The sequence below is a fragment of the Mustela putorius genome, unplaced genomic scaffold, assembly GCF_011764305.1.
Source record: "Mustela putorius furo isolate JIRA1106 unplaced genomic scaffold, ASM1176430v1.1 tig00000992_pilon_pilon_pilon, whole genome shotgun sequence".
Lineage (NCBI taxonomy): Eukaryota > Metazoa > Chordata > Mammalia > Carnivora > Mustelidae > Mustela > Mustela putorius.
The window spans coordinates 190,015-210,588 of NW_025421526.1; the positions used below are offsets into that span (position 1 = coordinate 190,015).

General features: G+C 40.8%; 1 protein-coding gene across 1 annotated transcript in view; it reads left to right on the plus strand.

Moving 5' to 3' along the window:
* The window catches only part of FAM171B (family with sequence similarity 171 member B), a 65,236-nt gene that overhangs the window by 30,425 nt on the left and 14,237 nt on the right, over nucleotides 1-20,574 (plus strand). Inside the window, exons 2-4 of the mRNA XM_045086445.1 lie at nucleotides 8,064-8,297; nucleotides 13,986-14,078; nucleotides 16,339-16,497. Coding sequence (XP_044942380.1) covers nucleotides 8,064-8,297; nucleotides 13,986-14,078; nucleotides 16,339-16,497 — 486 coding nt within the window. The remainder of the gene's footprint in view (nucleotides 1-8,063; nucleotides 8,298-13,985; nucleotides 14,079-16,338; nucleotides 16,498-20,574) is intronic.

Sequence of the window (20,574 nt, forward strand, 5' to 3'; positions counted from 1 at the left end):
ACCAGCTTCTCTGTTGGCCTTGTTTTGTTTCTGTCCTTCCAACCCTCCTTCTAATTGAACTAGGGAAATTGTGCTGGTACCCTAGGAGAAAGAGTTGTAAGACTGTGCTGGTATTGTTTTGTAATAGTAAAAGTAAAACTTTTAAATTTAATCTTTCCGATAATACAGTTGCATTCTATTTATTGAGCAAGTTTTGCTACTTATACATTATTCTGTAGTTAAAATTTCCAAGTTAAATATTGTTATGAAGAAGAAGAAAATGTATTAATTTTGAAAGGAAAAGGAATCTTAATATTTATTTGTTGCTATTGTTGCAATAATATATTTCTCACTGATAACTGTGGATCAAACTCAAGATTGTACGCGATCCTGGGGCTGAAAAGCAGCTGTAACTTCAGGTGGCCTCTGGAAATCCTACAGTCAGTCCTTCCTCAGCCACTTGGATTGTCCTGTCTCTCTCCCTTCACTTCTCTTCTTTCTCCTACTCTTCTTCCCACTTTTCTTCCTGACCCGTGTCGCATGCTTCTAGAATACATGTTCCGAACCCCTTCCTAGACTCTGGTAGGACACAGGGCCGATGTGGAATAACACTGGCTGTGAAGAAACTTACTCTCACAGAGAGTACAAGCAGAAAGCACGACATGGACCAGAACGCATCCTGTGCCGTCCGACTAGTAGGACAGGAGAGAAGGTCCCGTCTGACAGAAGTAAGGCCAAATTCATTTGCGCTACACTTTAAAGAACGGAGTAGGATTTTGATGGGTAGAGATGAAAAAAAAGGGGTAGATTTTCAGATGAAAGAAGTGAATTATGTAGCAGGAAAGTGGGTCAATCTCGAATAGTGACCTTTGACCCATTTACGTGACACTGCAGAGCAGGAACCAGCAAACTTTTTGTGGAAAAGTGCCAGATAGTAACTGTTTATCTTCGCAGGCCATATGGCTTCTGATGCAGCTGTCAGCTCTGTTGTTTTATAGCAAAAGCAGCCACAGGCCATGCGTGAGTGCGTGCTGTGGCAGGGTGACGGTAAAACCTCATTTACAGCAATCCGTGGTGGGTCAGAACCGGCCGCAGGTGGTCAGTTCCCAAACAGACGGGTCTAGAAAGCAGGGTGGTAGCCAGATCTTAGATTTTGAATGCCAGACTAAAGAATTGGGAATTAATTTATATTCTCTTTAGTGAAACCATGATTGTTATGTCTCTACTAAAGGTTTTAAATACGCGGACATTTAAATTTGGGACCAGATTTTTCTTTTTACAAGATTTTTGTATGTTTACACTACAAGATATTTGTATGGCTAGCTCTAAGTTATGACTTCTGTGACTAGATGTCTTGTATGAAAATGGCAAAGAATGAATAAAACCTGATTTGGGTCACAGCCAGAAGTTTGTCGTCTTCTGGGTTCTCACCACAAAGTCTCCATCATAATGGACCAAAAAGTCAGACTGTGGAAAACAGGAGAGAATAAATGGGGAGATGCTCTGGTGATCGAAACTAAAGATGTTGACATCCCCCTGTCCAAGAAATGATAGTGGGAATTGATTCCGAAGTAAATACTAAATTCACATTTTTTTTTATATTTTAAAAACTATGCATCAAGGTATGATTGACATGTAGAAAGCTATATATACTTAATATACGCGCTCCGTAAGTTTGGAGTGTGCCCGTGAAACCACCACCGCCGTCGGGCCGAGGCGTGTGCGTCCGCTCGCAGAGTTGCCTGACACCCTGGCACTGTTTCATCATCGTCATTGGCATCGACTCTCCTTGTGGTAAGAACACTTACAGATTTGCCCTGCAGCAAACTTGAACTGTGTAGTGCAGTAGTATTAGCAATAGGCACTACGCGGCATGGTAAGTCGTCAGAACTCAGTTCTCTTACGTGACTGAAACTTGGCGCAGTTGGGCCCTCACCCCCCTCTTCGCTCAGTCGTGGCCATCACCGTTCTGCTCTCTGCTTCTATGGATTTGGTTATTCTGGATGCCACATAGAACGTATAATCATAACACTATGTTTGTTTCTGGGTGAGGGTTAGTTCACTTAGCGCAATGTCCTCCAGTCTCTAAACTGTAGAAAACGGCGGGATTCCCTCCTTCTGACCCGGGATAGTCCAGTGTATGTACACGCATCTTCTTGATCTGTTCGTCCACTGTTGTGCGTTTAGGTAGTTCCAGTATCTAACACGTGGATACTTATTATAGGAATTGTTGTATACATAGATTTTAAATTAATCCTTAAAGCAAGATTGGGTCATCTTTATGTTTGTATTCCCAGTACCTGCTAGAGCAGATCTGGCCCAAAGTGGACGTCAATAAACATTTGATGGGTGTAGTAATGAAGGTGAATATTTCTTTAAAAAAAAAAAAAGATTTTATTTATTTATTCGAGAGTGAGAACATGCAAGCGGGGTGGGGGAGGGACAGTAGGAGTCGGAGAAGCAGAGCCGTGGGGCTCGTTCCCAGGACCCTAAGATTGTGACCTGAGCTGAAGGCAGATGCTTGACTGACTGAGCCACCCAGGCGCCCATGGAGAAATTAGAATACTTCTAATCCTTCCCAACCATTTCAATCCACTATTATTTTTATGCTCTTCATTAGTCTGGTTCTCATTAGAATACATAAACCTCAATAAAGTTTTAAAATCTTATTGTTAGAGTGTTGTATAGAACAATTTGATCTCTGATCTGTCTATAAAAGCTTTATAAACCTAGCATGTTTTAAGCATTATATTCCTAGAGAAAAAAGATTGTTGTATGTTAAATGAAATGATTGCAGATGCTTGAAATATAATGGAAAAAGAAGTAAGCTAGTTTTTGTACTGGAGAAATCTGAAAATAAGGTGGCTTCTCTGTGGGCACAGTTATAACCTACAGAATGGTAACAACCTAAGAAGGTGATGTCGAGTGCTCTCGAAAAGTAGTGGGGTTATAATTTATCAGCCCACCCCACTTTAAGTTCTAGATGACAGCCAAACAAATGGCTAGCTTTACTTTTTTCTACACCCTTCCTAGGCTTTGAGTTACCTCTCTGTCCTATAGCAAAACCGTAATACAGTGTTCGTTCTAACATGCTTTTTCAGGAGCCCTTCTGTGTAGATTAGTCTTTTGAATTTTAGTGATTCTCACTACTGAACAATGCTTTTAATTATGTGGTAGTTAAAATTTCCCCCAGCAACCTCAGGACCGTGCTCATTGATGTGTATTTTGTTTTTGTTTCTCTCAACATTCAGATTATGTGTTTTCCGAGGGCTCAGTTGAAATCATTTGGTATTGAACCATTTTTAAACTAATGGTGACATATTGAAAAGAAGATTATGTGGGCAAGACATAATAATTATAATTAAGTGACAGAGAAAATACCAAGTGCATGGAAAGCTGAACAGTGCAGTGGAGAAGGGTAGACAGATTACGGAGGCAAAAGCACCTGTGGTTGAAAATTATATATTTAATCACAGAATCTGCCCCATCTAAATGCCAAAGTATTTTTGCTGGAGGAGAGAACTAGTAAGGGATATTGTTATGGAGATTCTATGTATGGGGAACTTCTGCTTGCTAGGCCTGTTTGCTGATCAGCTGTTGACATCATGGAAGTCAGAAATGTCCTATTTATTTAAGTCACCAGCAGGCAAGTCTTTATCACTTCTCCTTTTATGTGGAAGAGGAAGTATCGTTTGTGTGCCTTTAATTGCAGTGAGCAGGCCTCCAGCTGAGACTTCGGGTTTTCGCTTTCCTTGGTGCTGGTTTTGCTCTTTATGCTGGGACCAGACAAACCAGGCAGAGGGCTGGGGCAGGAGACTCAGAGGGTCAGCAAACCACCACTTCCTTCTCTGCACTGGCCAGAAGGAAATAAGGAAGCTTTGGAATATGCTGAAAACCGCATCTAAGGCCTTTCAGTGAGAGATGTGGGGAGTAGAGTGGGGAGAACTTGGAGTCCAGTGAACCAGTCTGCGGATGCTGCTTCAGCCCATCTTAATCTGTGCGACTTTAGCCATAGTGTCCTTGCCTTAAAGCGGGGTAAGTCTCGCAGATGGCTATTAGGAAGACACTGGACAGCATGTATAAAGTTTCTGGCACTGGGCTAGGTGTATGTGTGTGTGTGTAACCAATAGCATACGTTTTTTTCCAGTTTGAGCTAGAGAGGACACTGCTGGTCAGGGTTACATCCTGTCCTGACGCTACAAGGTCTATCTACGGTGCACATAGCCAAGGTCTGACCTTTGCCAGTCACTTTTTCCCTGAATTTGATTTTCATTTTCTCATCAAATTTAGTCATTAACATAATGATTACATGTGGAAAATAAAATAATCCATTCCGAATTAGAAAATGTTTTAGAAAACATTTATTAATCAAACCCAGCTTCAGAATGTCAGGAGGCTTTAGTGTGTCTTATTTTGGCAACTGTATTTTTACAGGATGAAGCAGATGGAATACGCGGTGTTTTAAAGAATTTAGCTCAAGATCTTAGTGCACATTGGAATTTGTCTATTAATCAAGGGCTCTGAGAATTGCTGAAATTAATCTTTGGAGCAAATGAATTCATCAAAATTCCCATTCCTAAATATGCTGTTGAAGGAGCCATTGTAGGTATATTTCATAGGAATAAGACCGATTATCAAACTTGGAGAGAATCGTGTGCCCTTTTAGTTATGTGCCATCTCCTTCTCCTGTGTCTTACCCTATTTTTGGTACATAACATTATCCTTCCTTCTGTTCATCTTCTCTTAGAAAAGATTGAGTAGCGCTTAAATAACACATCCTGCATTTGCACTCGTGCCGTTGCTTTGGAAGCAAGCGACCAGTCTGACTGTGGTTGCAAGGAATAAGGGTCGTTGGGGAAGGATCGTGGTTCAGCTCACAGACTGGGAAGGGCTATAGGACCAGCCATGGGAGACCTGGGGAGGCTCGGTGAGCAGGCACTCGTGCATGTTCTAAGATGCGCCGGTGCCGGCAAGCGTTAGCCTCTGTGTAACTTCAGCCACATTGTGAGGTCCTGACAGCATCTTTCTGGCCCCAGTTAGTTGGATGCTTTTTGTCCGCGGCTCAGTCCGTTTCTTCTTAGGGGAGTAGGAGCTAGGAGGCTCGGGGGATTATTTTGAACAGGGCAGCTGCTTGTCCTCCACGGTACATAGCTGACTGTAGTGACGGGCCTATTCAGGGATGTTCGGTGCAGGTGGCCCTCATGTCACATAGAGTACAGCCTTTTATTTTTTTTACCCCAGTTGTAGTTCCCACTTGAGTTTGAGGCCTTAGTTTAGTATGTATTTTTTTCTTTGTAATTGATGTTATATAAGCATTTCTCAGTAATTGCAGCATCATGTTCCTTGAATTAACTTTAGTAATGTGATCCCAAGACTCCCTGTTATATGGTCTAAAGGTGGCTTTGGAATCACTCCTGGGAACGTTGAAGGCTGGCGAGGCCTCCTAATACATGTGAGCCTTCGGGGCAGTCCACATTACTTGTCTGAATCCTCTATTTTCACTGGTAAAGTGGACTCGGTATCACATACGTTGCAAAGGTATATGGAGATTTTTGTGATAATATATATGCGAGGCTTGCATTAGGAATGTATTTATCCCCAGTCCTCCATATTTTGATTTTAAATGTTACAAATATGATTTTTCTTTTTTTACTTTAGAGTAATGGGGTGAACTTATAAAATGATGAGAAAATAGTTAAATAATTTGAGGAACAGTAGGTGCCAAAGCCCAGGGCTTAGTTCACTTTTTAGTACCTGATACTCCCAAATTTATCTATTAAAAGTAATGATAGTAATGACTATTCACAAAGAATTTAACTTCCCACAAGGCTGCCTGTTATTAAAAATGCTGAGAAAGCAGAGTGCTGGAGAAACCCCAGTGACCTCTGTTCTCCATATATATATTTGAATATATATGAGATTGTTGTCCTGGAAATGAACGACCTTTTAGACAGACTGCTGGAACCTCATTTTAAGGTATGACTGTCCAGTACAATTTGTTTTTCCCCATCTCTGCCCTCTAAACTGTGGCTAGAGTTGCTTTAAGAGCTAAGTCAGGTCAGTGGCTTAAGAGCACGAGCTTGGAGGAGAGAAGGTCCAAGTTTGTGTCCTGTTTTCTCCATCGGCTGGGGGTTGGCCATGAGTAATTAGAAAACAGTTACCAATATATATGATGACGAGAACAGTGATATTTCTGTAATAGGGTCTTGAAGAGTAAATGGAATGATGCACTTAAAAACTGACACAATGCCTGGCTCATTAATCCTCAACATAGTTTAGTTCTTGTGGTTATGATTACTATGTGTAGTATTACCGTGCTGTTATCATACATGAGAGGGGATATGCTCTGAGAGACCTTTGTGTTGGACTGTATGAGGAACAGTGTTTGGATAATGACTGCCGTTTTAGATTCTTGAAAGAACAGAGCTCTTTCCGAGCTGGCTAGGTTGTATCTTTCCTAGGACTGGGTGATTATTGCAGCAGTTCTATTTGTATTTAAAATGTCTTTGTTGGGGACGCCTGGGTGGCTCAGTTGGTTAAGCAGCTGCCTTCGGCTCAGGTCATGATCCCAGCGTCCTGGGATCGAGTCCCACATTGGGCTCCATGCTCCGCAGGGGGCCTGCTTCTCCCTCTGACTCTGCCTGCCTCTCTGTCTGCCTGTGCTCGCTCTCGCTCGCTGTCTCTCTGACAAATAAATAAATAAAATCTTTAAAAAAAAAAATGTCTTTGTTGGGGCTCCTTGGAGGTTCGGTGGGTTGAGCCTCTACCTTCGGCTCAGGTCATGTTCCCAGAGTCCTGGGATCAAGTCCCGCATCGGGCTCTCTGCTTGGCAGAGAGGGTTAAATACATCTTTAAAAAATACTTCTTGAGGACTAATTCTGTGGCAATGTGTTTACAAAGATGTATTTACTTATTTTAGAGAGAGAGAACACGCGTGCGGGTGTGGGGGACAGAGAGAGAGAGAATCTCTGGCCTAAGTAGGGTCCTCGGTGAGCAGGGACCCTGATGTGAGGCTCCACCTCTGGACGCTGGGATCACGACCCGAGCAGGAACGGAGTCAGACAGCTGACCGACTGAGCCAACCACGTGCTCCCTCTTGAGGGACTTTCACTGATGACTGTTTGTAAAATAGTCTCCAGTTATGCAGTAATGATTTTTATTATTAATAATGATATTAAGTGACAGCCGCACTGTCCTGAGCACATTATCTGTATGATTTCATTTTATTACCTCAAAGTAGTTACTATTCCCCTGATTTTACAGAGGAGCAAATGGACTTGAGAAGTAACTTCCCCCAGGTCACAATCTAGGGAGTGGCAGAGATTGACCTTGACTGACTCCAAAGCCCATTAATGGTGCTTCCAAGAGAAGGCATCTTTGGCAAAGGTGTTGTGATACAGGCTTTACAAAGGCATTTCCATGGTGATACAAGTTCTTTTTAACCAAGACATCAACGTTAGGAAATTCATGAACATATTGTCAAGATCTGTAAAGCTGGAGGTTTAAGTTAGGAAACAAGTTAATTTTGATTTTCCTCAGTGTATTATCTTACTGTGCTTTGTTATACATTTAACAGAAATACTTTTTGATATTTTAAGGATGTTGTTTTGATATTTTGTAATTTGAAACACATCCTTTGCTTTCCAGACAACAGAGCCAAATGAAGGAGCCAGCCATGTACTCAGTTTGGTGAGATTGCATTTCATTCCAGCAACTTGGGCTACATTTTCAGTTAGTTAATTGATAGCATTAGGATTAGGGAGGCCAAGTAAAAATGTGTTCTTCTGAAGAGAGAACCAGTCTCTTCTCCTTATCCACTGCTTCCTTTTCCTTTGTTATTGGCAGAAGAAATTAGAATACTGTCTTATTAACAATAAAGTCACATGTATTCAGTTTTAGAAAGAATAATGAACTTGTTGGAATGTTTTTATACCTCTTTCTTTATACCTCACACATATGTATTTCCAGATTCTACCAGCAGTTTTGTGCTGTTATTCAGATATCTTGAACGACATTTTAGAGCATAGCGTCGTATACGTTCCAGGGTCTAACCTGCTGCCCTTTCTGGTTTTTTTCTCCTCCAGTGTCTGTATTTATGCTGAAAGTCCAGGTGAATGACATCATCAGTCGGCAGTACCTGAGTCCAGCGGTCGTAGAAGTGTTTGTAAACTACACAAAGACAAATTCCACAGTCACTAAGAGCAACGGAGCCGTGCTGATAAAAGTGCCCTACACACTGGGGCTCAGCTTAACCGTGGTTGCTTACAAAGATGGCTACGTGATGACATCTCTGCCGTGGAAGACTGGAAAAATGCCAAGTAAGCACGTGCAGTGTTGTGCCTTTACTAAATGTAAATGGGTTTTGGTTTGCTTGTTTTTTTCTTCTTTGGGACTCTTGTTCTGGTAAAATAAAAATGAGAAGCGCCTATATGAAGTCCATACAGAGAGGTTGGAGTGAGTGCCAGTTTGGAGAAAACTTGCTTTTATTTAGTTTTCCTACAGAGGCTTGACACAAGAGGCTCTGCTCAGGTACAAACCTGATCTGCAGGGGTCGTGGGAGGCTTGGCCTGCCCTGGTGGGTGAGCCAGAAGCAGTGTGGACCGGATGAGGAAAGGATGCTCTCCAAAGAGGAGACAGAAAGTCAGATTTATGTGCCGAACAATAAGGCGGTTAGCACAGATTCTCAAGTACCTTAACTGTAAGTGGTTTGGAAACTGAACTTACTTTAACAGCGTATGATGTTTAGGCCAAAAGCAGGGCTAAAATGCATTCAGGGATCCTCGCTATCAACCTGTGGTTGTGTTCCTGGTGGTGGTAACAACAGCCTGTGGCTAGAGAGGGCGTGAAAAGAAGGGCAGGACCGGAGGCCGGCGGAGGACAGAATCAGTAATCACCGCACGATCACTTCACCGTACACACAGATCAAAACATCGCACACCTTAAACTTACACAGCATGAGAATTACATCTCAGTAAATCGGAGGCGAAAAAATAAGAATTGATAGGACTTAGTGTGACTAATTGGATTTGGAGAAGTCCAGGCCATACCAGGTAGCAGAACGCAAGTCCTGCTGATTGCATGTGTGACACATTAGGTCGTCAGACGTCTTCTTTCTTTGAATTGTGATGGTTCTTATTAGAATCTACACACTTTATTTGCTTTCATGTTGGAAACATTTGAATTCTTGAACCATTGTTGAAGTTTAGAATGAGAAAGAAATGAAAAATTAATTAGATAAACCAAGATTCACGTAAAGGAAATATAAAGAATCGTGACTCGAATCTGAAGAAGACTATGTCTGAGGTGACTCCATGGCATTGTGTGCGTTCGTCTTCTTTAAAGACAAATCAGGCACAATTATTCACTAAGTGAAAGATAGAAGAATAATGACAGAAACCAAAAGTAAGATAGGAAAAAGAAAATAAACAGGAAAGTAGATGAACGTTAATTTAAAAAAAAAAAAAAAAAGAGCTAATTGACAAAATGCTAGTTCCTTGAAATAAAATTACAAATGCATTGGCCTAACGTAAACAGGCAAGTGAAAAAGGAAAAAATATATAAAATATATAAAGATCATAAAAATGTTCTAGATCAAATTTGATGGCCATAATCTTAAAAAGTCTAATAAACAATTTCGTGATACTATAAATGATTTTGTTGATCTTAGATGAGGTAGACTAATAGCCATGGATAAAATGTTCCGAGTAAAAATAGCTTAATTCAAAGGCTACTTTAAAAAAGTACTCCAAATCACAATTTTATAAAACCAGTGCAGCCTTAATTCAGGGACCTGACAAAAATAATGCAGACTAAATGCTCTCATATGTGCGCACTCTCTCTCTCTCTCTCACAAATACTCCTCTATAGACCAGTCTTATAACTCTAAATAAAAAAAAAAATCCTTAACAGAATAGTAAAAAAGAATTTCACCATTATTTAAATACAGCTTTCTGTTAAGACCAAAGAAGACCATTTTTCTTCTTTGCAGGATTATAAGGATATCAAATGTGTCACTCTATTAATTTTACATATCATAACACATTAGAACTAGCAGATGATAACATCAAGAACTGTCTGAAATGCATTTTATAAGTTCACCATCTGTGCCTAACTAAGAACAAGCTCCATTAAAAGCTAGGACCACAAAGATCTCAACATGGTAAATATTTCAAAATCATACTAACTATAAAAATAAGAGGTGATTCTACTAAAATAAGAAAGTGGGGGCGCCTGGGTGGCTCAGTGGGTTAAAGCCTCTGCCTTCGGCTCAGGTCATGGTCTCAGGGTCCTGGGATCGAGCCCCGCATCGGGCTCTCTGCTCAGCGGGGAGCCTGCTTCCTCCTCTCTCTCTCTGCCTGCCTCTCTGCCTACTTGTGATCTCTCTGTCTCTGTTAAATAAATAAATAAAATATTAAAAAAAAAAAAAAAGAAAGTGAACGCCGATGTCCATATTATTTTACATTATAGAAGTTTTTATCAGAGCAAAAATATATCAACAGACCAGAGAAGGAGACAAGCTATTAAAAGAAAGAATCAAAACATTTACTATTTCCAGTTATCATCATATCCCTGGAAAAATGACAAAGCGAGAATCTTAAAATGCTTAAAATTAATGGAATTAATGGAATTTGACAGAATTACTGAGTGTGGAATAAGCATTGGTACAAATCAGTATATATTCATATCTACCAGAAGTAGTCCGCATTTATGGAAAATAATGAAATCCCTCTCAGAACAACAAGGACAAACAATATATGCAGGGAAACCTAAAAAAAAGTGTTAAATAACCACGTGTTAGGGAAAATAAAACTACCAAATGTTACTGATAGACCTTAAAAAAAAAAAGCTGAAAACTAAAATCCTGGATAAATGGCAAAACATTATATTTCTTTAGAAGTCTGAGTATTGTAAAGATTTCAATTCTTCCTGATTTATATATTTAATACAATTAAAAAAAAATGGGGGCGCCTGGGTGGCTCAGTGGGTTATTCCTCTGCCTTCGGCTCAGGTCATGATCTCAGGGTCCTGGGATCGAGCCCCGCATCGGGCTCTCTGCTCAGCAGGGACTCTGCTTCCTCCTCTCTCTCTGCCTGCCTCTCTGTCTGCTTGTGATCTCTCTCTGTCAAACAAATAAATAAAATCTTTTAAAAAATTGGAAGAATAATCCTCAGAGAATAAATGTATAAAAATACCTGGAAATCATTTTAAAAGAATATTTATTGGAGGCAATTTGCCATTTCAAATAACTAAAACATCATATACCTACACAATTAAAACTCTGATACTGTGGTACGAATCAGACACTAGCATGCATAAGAAAATGTAATCTATGATAAGGTACCATTATAAATCAGTGAGACAGGGCCGAATATTCAGTAAGTAGTGTTAGGACGTTTTGGTTAACTATCTGGAATAAGTGAATTTGGATTCATATTCCAAATACATTGCTCATGGAGTTCAAATGTGGAAAATCAAATCCTATTAAATAGAAGAAAATTTAAAAAAAAACTATCTGATTTTCTTTTTAATTACGATGGTCTGCTTAAAATTAAAAGTAATGAAAGAGGTCATAAAAAGTAGATATCACTATTTTTAAAAAAGGTACCATATCGCACGGTGACTATAGTTAATAATACCATATTGCATATTTGCAAGTTGCTAAGAGAGCAGATCTTCAAAGTTCTCATCACAAGGAAAGACGGAACTCTGCATGGTGGTGTGTTAACTCACTGTGGTCATCATTTTGCAATATATACAAATATTGAATCATGCTGTACAACCGAAGTTAATAAATTATATGCCATATATCTCAAGAAATAGAAAAATATGAGACAATAAGAAGTAATATATTTTTTAAAGATTTGAGCGGGTGAGAAAGAGAGAGAGAGCACAAGAGGGGAAGGGGCAGAGACTCTCAAGCAGACTCTGTATTGAGCACAGAGCCCAATGCGGGATTCGATCTCACAACCCTGCGATCATGACCTGAGCCAAAACCAAGAATCGGACGCTTAACCGACAGAGCCACCCAGGTGCCCCTAAGAGGAATATTCTGAATGTGCTAATAATTCATATAAATTAGTTAGAAAACACCAAGGCCCTGGCTAAATAAGTGGATAAAATTATGACCTGGCAATTTTCAAAATGAGAAGAACTAATGATTTGTCACAAAACACGGCAGAATGTTTTATCTTACTCATAGTCTCAGATTTGTACACCAAAGACACTCGCACTTCTAAGATTCTTCTCCCTAGAAGAGTTGGGAAAAGGGCCTTCCCAGGGTTGGCAGAGTGAGGTGTGAAGCGCGTTCTCAGACGTAGCTGGGGGCGCGGATGCCCACAGAACAGCTGACGTGTGTGTCCGAAGTCGTCTGAACCTGCATAACCTTTGCCCAGAATGCCAGTGCTCGGAATCTGCCCCAAAAACAGAGAGACAGGTAACTGAAGCTGACAGGTATTCGTATACAGGGGTGCTGATTCAAATATTATTTTTTGCAATAATAGGGAAAATAAAAACAATCTAAGTTTATACCAGTCTAGGGATTCAGTAAGTCTTGATACTTCAAGAAAGAAAGTATGTGACCTTGGAAATGTTAGAAAAAGTTTTTCCTGAGGGACAGAAATGCTTGTGATGTTACCTTAAGTGAAAAAGCAGGGTAAAAATACTCGGTATGCAATACTGTACTGTTTTTAAGAAAATCACAGGGAAAAATCCAGGAAGATTATACTGAACTGTCAATAGTCGCTGTCTCTGTGGGGATTGTGGTGGCCGTCACCTGCGTCTTCATTTCTCCACTTCGCCAGAGCGTCCGTTAGTCCCTTGTCTAGTGAGAGACATTCTGTCAGGGAAAGGAAGTCGACCTGTAAGGGTCACTGAAGTCCGGAAGAGTCTCCTCAGGTTGTATGACCTTCCGCTGCCAGGGCTGCCCCCGTTTTACGCTAGCTGTGACGGAAAGACTAGTGCCCTACTGTATCATCTCCAGGTCCAAGCCACTCCCCTAACATTTTCTCCGATTTAATAAAGCCATTAATTAGTCTATTAATGTATTCTGAATTGAAATTACACGTTCATCGGGTAGTCTTTTCCTATTGTAGGAAAAAGGTATGTTTCATTTAATGTCCATTCATATCTTTTTGTGTTTTATCCTTTGTTTCTATTCCCTTTACAGCTCTTTGAAATATCTTAAAACATGAAAAGTATTCCCATGCAAATCTGTTTTATCCTCACTGATTTGGGGATATTATGTTATTTCTGTTAATTTCAAATACTGGTACTGGGTAGGGGAGAGCTGTCAGACGAGAACTCAGAGTGAGTCTGTTCTTGCTTATAAAACTGTCTTTTGTCCCTGCTTCTCCGGATCTTGAAATAACGTGGTTACCTTTCAGGTCCTCTGCACGTGTCCCATCAGTTACGGAGGGCGTCTGTGCCCACAGGCAGCCTGGCCCCTCCTGCATCACGGCCCGTAGTTGCCTGCGGATCATTTGTTCCATCACGCGTTCAGCTGCTCCCCTGCTCCGCCAGCTCAGAGTCTGGCAAACCGTGCTGTGCGGTGAGGAGCGCCGTGCCCTGATGCAGGGAGTCTGGGACGCAGACGAGCAGAGGATGTGGTCTCGCTCAGAGACCCTTGCAGGTGGAGCCAGGACTTTGTAAACCATTAGAAAGAAATAACAAGTAACCATTATATAGAGAAAATAGCAGAGGATTTTCAGGGTTATTCAAGCATCTGGCCTGACCGTATCTATCTGGGGATTGAGAACATCATTAGTCACCTTGGTGTGAACTACTGGCAATAGGATTAGTAAAATGAAATAGTGGCGCCCGACCTTCCCTCACTTTCTGTGTCCTCTGATTTCTCCCTCATCATTCTTTATATTTATGTCCCACAGTCCCCGACCCCCCACCTCAGTTCCCGACCCCCCACCTCCACTTTTTAGGGACTGCTGGGACAGACTTATTTACCTAGTTCCCCCCCATCTAGTAAAATATTGTAATTGTGCTGTATTTCACAGTATATTCATCAGTTACACTTTCGCTGTTCCCGCAAAGCCAAGCGAATATATGGCTGTTTGAAGACACCGTTCTAATTACTGGAAAATTAGCTGGTAAGTTCCACACTTCTCAGCTCGTAAGTAAAAATGTCAAGTAATAACAGTCACTTTAATTAGGTAATTGCTCTGCACTAGTGCATCGGTGTGGGTTATCACTTGGAAAAACCCTGCCTTGCCCAGGAGTGATTGCTCTCAGTGGGTCTGAACTGATTCCTGGGTCGCTGTCCGACTGCGGGACGCGGTGCATGGGACTCGCTCTTCACCATTTTCACAGCCCCCCACCTCCACCCCTGCCCGCGTAGGAACATCGGACTTCTGGAAATGTTGCAGAGAGAGTCTCAGCCGCTTTCCCAATTGTGTCTCTCTCTGGCTTTTACACGGGTCAGTGAAACTGGGAAAACTTTAGGATTCTCTGGTTTGTGGCACGTTCATCCCTGCTTCTGGCTTGAAACCTGCTGCCTGAGCAGGGAAGGGCCTGAGACCAGATACGTCCTTTCCTCAGCAGAGGGGATTCACCCCACCTGAAGCCTTACTTTAGGTCGGGTTCAGTTTCGCTCTACCAGCCACGGCAGAGACAGAACCATGTATGAAACGAATTAGCGCGAACGTCCATGTGCTGCTCCTTTGCATTGTACCAAGCGACCGTGAACGCTCATTTGTCTGGAAAATACTGGCTACATCTTGGTGCATCTCCATGAGAACCCGGAGCTCTCCTGAGGTCTCTGATATTTCCTTTTAGTGCCTCTTTTCCCTAAGAAGTGAGCCGTTGATAGGGCTAGTGAGGAAGGGGTGGATGTTTGTGCAGACGTTAAATCCTTCCTTGGAGAATACCCATCCTCACTTCTCAGCATCCAAAAAATGTATGTTTTTTCTTCCAGGATTTGATCAGAAAGGTGTGTGGTTTGTACAACAAAAATGTGTTAGGTTTGTGGGAGAAATTGGAAACTTCAGGAATGTACAAAACCCTAGAGGAGCTCAGCCAATTTTACTTAGTGTACATGTTTTCAACCATAAGAAATTTGGGGCTTCAGCATAATAAAGTCACATATATATTTTTTTAAGTTTTTAACTTTGTAATTGGAAATAACTTCCAATTCAGAAATAATTTCAAAATATAGAAAAGTTGGAAGAATAAGAACCAAGTAACTGCTGTATACCTTCTACTCAGGTTAATCTACTGATAACACTGTTCGTTTGCTTTACTGTGTGTAATTGTGCTCTGGGTTTGCCTTTTGTTTTTGTTTGTTTGTTTTGTTTGTTTTTTTTTTTTTTCCTGACCCATTTGAAGGTAAGTTACAAGTATCATGGCCTTTTACCTCTAAATTTTTAAGCTTGCATTCCTAAGAATAGGGTTATTAAGTGGCCATAACACAGTTCAGCAAAATTATTTTAATAGGGTAACTTACCTTCCAAATTCCCGTCTCGTCCACTGACACATTTTTTTTTTCTCACTCCATTTTAGGCTCAGGTATTACGTTCAGTTTTCATGTCTCAATTAGCCTCTGCTACTGTGAAATTCATGACACATATTTTTAAAAAGTAAGGTGTAAATAGTATCTGTTAATCATTTGTGTTTAACTATTAAATTTAATGATTTAACCAAATAAGAATATAATAAATGTGTTGTTTTTATTTCCCATATTTCCAGGTATTATTTTTCTAGCTTCATATGTAAACTATACACTGATTTTGAGAACTGTATTACATTTTATTTATCATGTATTGTCATGGAACTATTTAGAAACTGGTATTTCAAAATTCTAATAATTTAACTGATTGCTTCTGTCTTTATCAGTGGCCTTAAAGTCAAAGCAATAGTTGATGTTTTTGATAAGTTTTAATGATTTAAGAGTTGATCCTTGGATTGTTAAAAATGCATTAATTACAGAAGTATCAATATTCTGAGTTCTCACTCCCTAAGTTATATTAAAGAATAGTCTGTTCACAGTTAGTGACGTGGGATGACATTTATGAACTGGATGCCTAACATTTTGATCGGCTCCAGCCCACTTTGGATGCGCCAGTACCTCTACTCCTGTTACAGAAATGAAACCCAGGTGATCTGTATGGACTAAAATGGTATGTGGTTCCCTGGAGTGAACCCAAAAAAAGGGTGAAGAAATTCTGGACAGAAGAATCAAGCAGTTTCTAGGGTACAGGTGCCTTGTGTGATCTAAAGAAATTGGGATTTCTTGTTTATTTCAGTTTTGAATTTAAAATAATAATTATGAGATGTTAAAGTGTCCTGAGGGATGAGGCTCTGCTTGATGTGAATTTGTTTTGTGTGTTTGTTAATGAGGTTTCCCTTTTCCAGATGCCAAATCTCAGCCAAGTGTTCAGTTTTCAAAAGCCTTAATTCAGCTACCAGACGACCATCACGCTAGCAATGTGACAGGTTATCTCACAGTTCTACAGCAGTTTTTGAAGGTGGACAACTTCCTCTATACAACTGGAATTACTCTGCATAAGTCAGGTATCATCTAATTTTTACATAGTCATATTTTATATAACTTTGCAAGTTAAGAAATATATTTAAAAGCAAAAATTTGATTTAAGCTTACACATATTTTATAATTTGGCCTTCTATCCAATCTTATCAAATTAATTATCAGTAATTGTTAGACATAAAGTTTATGGTTTAGAGTAAGCAATTAATAGTTTTTCTTATCAAATATACTTGGTATTTCCTATGAGTAAAATTATAAATAAATATTTTAAAAATATATTCTGTTGACCTTTGAACAATGCAGGGATTGTCCCCTCCCCCGCGTTAAAAGTTGTATAACTTTTGATTCTCCAAAAACTTAACTACTAGGAGCCTAGTGTTGACCAGAAGCCTTCCGGGTAACACTCCATTAAAACATATTTTGTGTATGTGTTATATACTGTAATCTTACAAGAAGGTAGAGAAAGGAAACTGTTAAGAAAATCACAAGAGAAAATACATTTATAATACTGTATTTATCAAAACAGTCCATATCCGTGGGCTGCTCGGTTCTCAAGCTCACGTTGCTCAAGGGTCAGCCGCATCCCACTCGGCAGCACATATGCATGCGTGGCTGTCGTCACCTGAAAGGTAAGAGGATGAGGGAATTTTACATTCCATTTAATACAGCCATGAATAAACCCCCTAAAATCTCCTTCCCCTGCACCTCCACATGCGTGCCACCAGTTCTGCCACTTACTGCAACATGGAACCGACTCATGACTTTTTAAAAATCACCTCTGACAATCTGTATTTCTGATGACTTCAGTTGTGTCAGATTCTGGTCCACTTCATTTGGGGGAACAACTAGAAATCAGAGTAATGGACATGTAGATGTTTTTGCTCTTTGTTTTGTCTTGCCTGCTGTCATACTCCTCCAGCGGGATGACCCTCACTGTTCTCTTACGGGCCTGTGTTTCCTCCCGTGCACACCTGTGGCTCTGCCTGAGGGCGTCCCCTAGTCCAGCAAGCTGGGCGGCCCTCATGAGGGCCAGCTCTCGACGGATAGACAAGAGTACAGACGGCACACATCTGCTCCTTAGTGTACCTCCTTCTGTCTCCTTCCTTCTTCTCCGGACTCTCCGTCTCCTCAGTGACGGGTACTTCCTTCCAAACTGTCACCTTAGCGTCAGCTTCCTGAAGAAGCCAATCTAAGACACCTGCCAGAGTTGTTCGGATGCAAGTTAGAGGCTGCTCAAAACAAAAGCCTTTGCAGGAGTGAGAGCAGTCTGCCATTTCCCAGACGAAGCTCGTGTTGCACGGGAGAGTGTTTGTGGATGGGACTCGCGAGGTTCAGGAGGAGGAGACGCGGTCCACACTCCCCCCAGCCTCCCTCTACCGCCTGCTTGTGAGATGGTGCACTTACTGTTCCAGTCATCCTGAGAATGCCGCTAACACTTTAGCTCTAGAGCAGGGCTGGCGAATGGGAAGGTTTTGCTCTATCGGACATGGTAGCTACTAGCTGCAGGTGCCTGTTATGCTCCTGACGTATGACTAGTGCACCGGAGAACTACACTGATTTCCTTTAAATTTGAGTTGCCACATGTTGCTGGTGGCTACATTATTGGGTTGCTTAGTTCTAGAGTTTTAGGGGTAAGGAACTGTTTATTGTTTTTTGTTTTTTTTTAATTAATTTATTTATTTTCAGAAAAACAGTATTCATTATTTTTTCACCACATCCAGTGCTCCATGCAATCTGTGCCCTCTCCAATACCCACCACCTGGTACCCCGACCTCCCACCCCCCGGCCACTACAAACCCCTCAGATTGTTTTTCAGAGTCCATAGTCTCTCATGGTTCACCTCCCCTTCCAATTTCCCTCAACCCCCTTCTCCTCTCTAACTCCCCATGTCTTCTTCTGTGTTATTCCTTATGCTCCACAAATAAGTGAAACCATATGATCGTTGACTCTCTCTGCTTGACTTATTTCACTCAGCATCATCTCTTCCAGTCCCGTCCATGTTGCTACAAAAGTTGGGTATTCATCCTTTCTGATGGAGGCATAATACTCCATAGTGCATATGGACCACATCTTCCTTATCCATTCGTCCGTAGAAGGGCATCTTGGTTCTTTCCATAGTTTGGCAACCGTGGCCATTGCTGCTATAAACATTGGGGTACAGATGGCCCTTCTTTTCACGACATCTGTATCTTTGGGGTCAAAACCCAGGAGTGCAATTGCAGGGTCATAGGGAAGCTCTATTTTTAATTTCTTGAGGAATCTCCACACTGTTCTCCAAAGAGGCTGCACCAACTTGCATTCCCACCAACAGTGGAAGAGGGTTCCCCTTTCTCCACATCCCTCCAACACATGTTGTTTCCTGTTTTGTTAATTTTGGCCATTCTAACTGGTATAAGGTGATATCTCAATGTGGTTTTAATTTGAATCTCCCTGAGGGCTAGTGATGATGAACATTTTTTCATGTGTCTGATCTTAAAGGTGCCTCCTTCTCATTGTCTTTTAGTCCTTGCCCCTGTGCGATTTTCTTTTCCTTCTTTGAATTGGCCTTATCCCAAGTGGTGGTGCTGGGTCTGATCTCATCAGCTTCACCCGCATTTAGTATGCAAAGCCACTGACTGCATAGAACTGGGGGGCGGGGACAGAGTTAAAAGCAGTCACCTCAGAAAGCCAGTGGGTTTCATCAAATAGTTTGATAAAAGATTATAATTACTAACAGATTACATGGTAATTTCTTTGGGCTTACATTGGATTTTGACTTGTGTAACTAGTCTAACTAGTATATAAAATATGTATGGCATTATTTTGCTCATCTTATGATTAGTGTTTTAGGAAGTTTACAAAGGCTAACTCTCTTACATCTAATGGAAGTTTTTCGTGAAGCCAATAGTTGCTCTGTCTGATAACTGAAGGTGCTCACCGGGTGTGGTAGATAATGAGGATTCCTCTCCATGGACTCAGGCCTGCTGCTGCTTCTGCCCCTCTGCCCGTCAGCCTTCTCCCTTTCTTGCACAAACCAAGATCACTTCTGATTTGGGGGCTTTCACCTTCTGGTCTTTGCATGGATGGCCCCTTCGCATTTGGCCACAGCTCACACATCCCCTCCTCAGAGAGGCAGCTTTTATGACCTTGCACTTACCTTGTCTTTCCAGATTTTCTTCAAAGACCTGGTAAGGTATCTTCTACCACACACTTACATTCCAGTGGGGACAGGAATGACAATGGGCAAAGAAATGCAAAAAAGCCTTTTTGATAGTAATGAAGATGGTGAAAAAAATATTGCAAGCCAGTGTAAGAGCTCATGCACCCACTGCATTTCTGGAACAAGATGAGCATGTGGTGTTTCTGGGGCCCTGTTATAAATATTTGCTAAATGAATGAACAAAACTCTAGCTTTTAAGCTGAAGGTTCAAGTCTATCCATGAAGAGCAAATAATATGTAATGAATATACTTTAGTCAACTCTTCCTAATGTATTAGTAAATGTACTTGGGAAATCTAAAATTATCTAATTCTTTATAGAAAATTTACATTGTATTATAACATCATTAACCATATTACTTTATTCATTATACCTATTCTGGTGTCTGTTATTACTTTAACATTGCTAATATTTAAAAAAGAAAACAAATGCATTTTCTACTCTTCCCCTCAGTGATAGAGAAATGTGGGTAGCTCCTGATATGTAAGGCATGTTATAAATTATATGTATAATCATACTTTAAAACCTTAGGCAAAACACTGCAATCAATTCTGTTCATCTCCTTTTCCCTACTTTTGAAGCTTTGAAATCTAAGTCATATTTTAATACTAATATTTAGTCTAAGTTTATATTCTTTCAATTACGTTATTAGTCAAATGTATATTAAAGCTTATTACCTTTATCAGCTAACAGTATTGCTGGTTTTCTTTCATGTTTGTCAAACCTATCAAAATTTGCATTTTGAGGGGCGCCTGGGTGGCTCAGTGGGTAAAGCCTCTGCCTTAGGCTCAGGTCATGATCTCAGGGTCCTGGGATCGAGCCCCGTCGGGCTCTCTGCTCAGCGGGGAGCCTGCTTCCCCCCACCCCTGCCTGCCTCTCTGCCTACTTGTGATCTCTGTCAAATA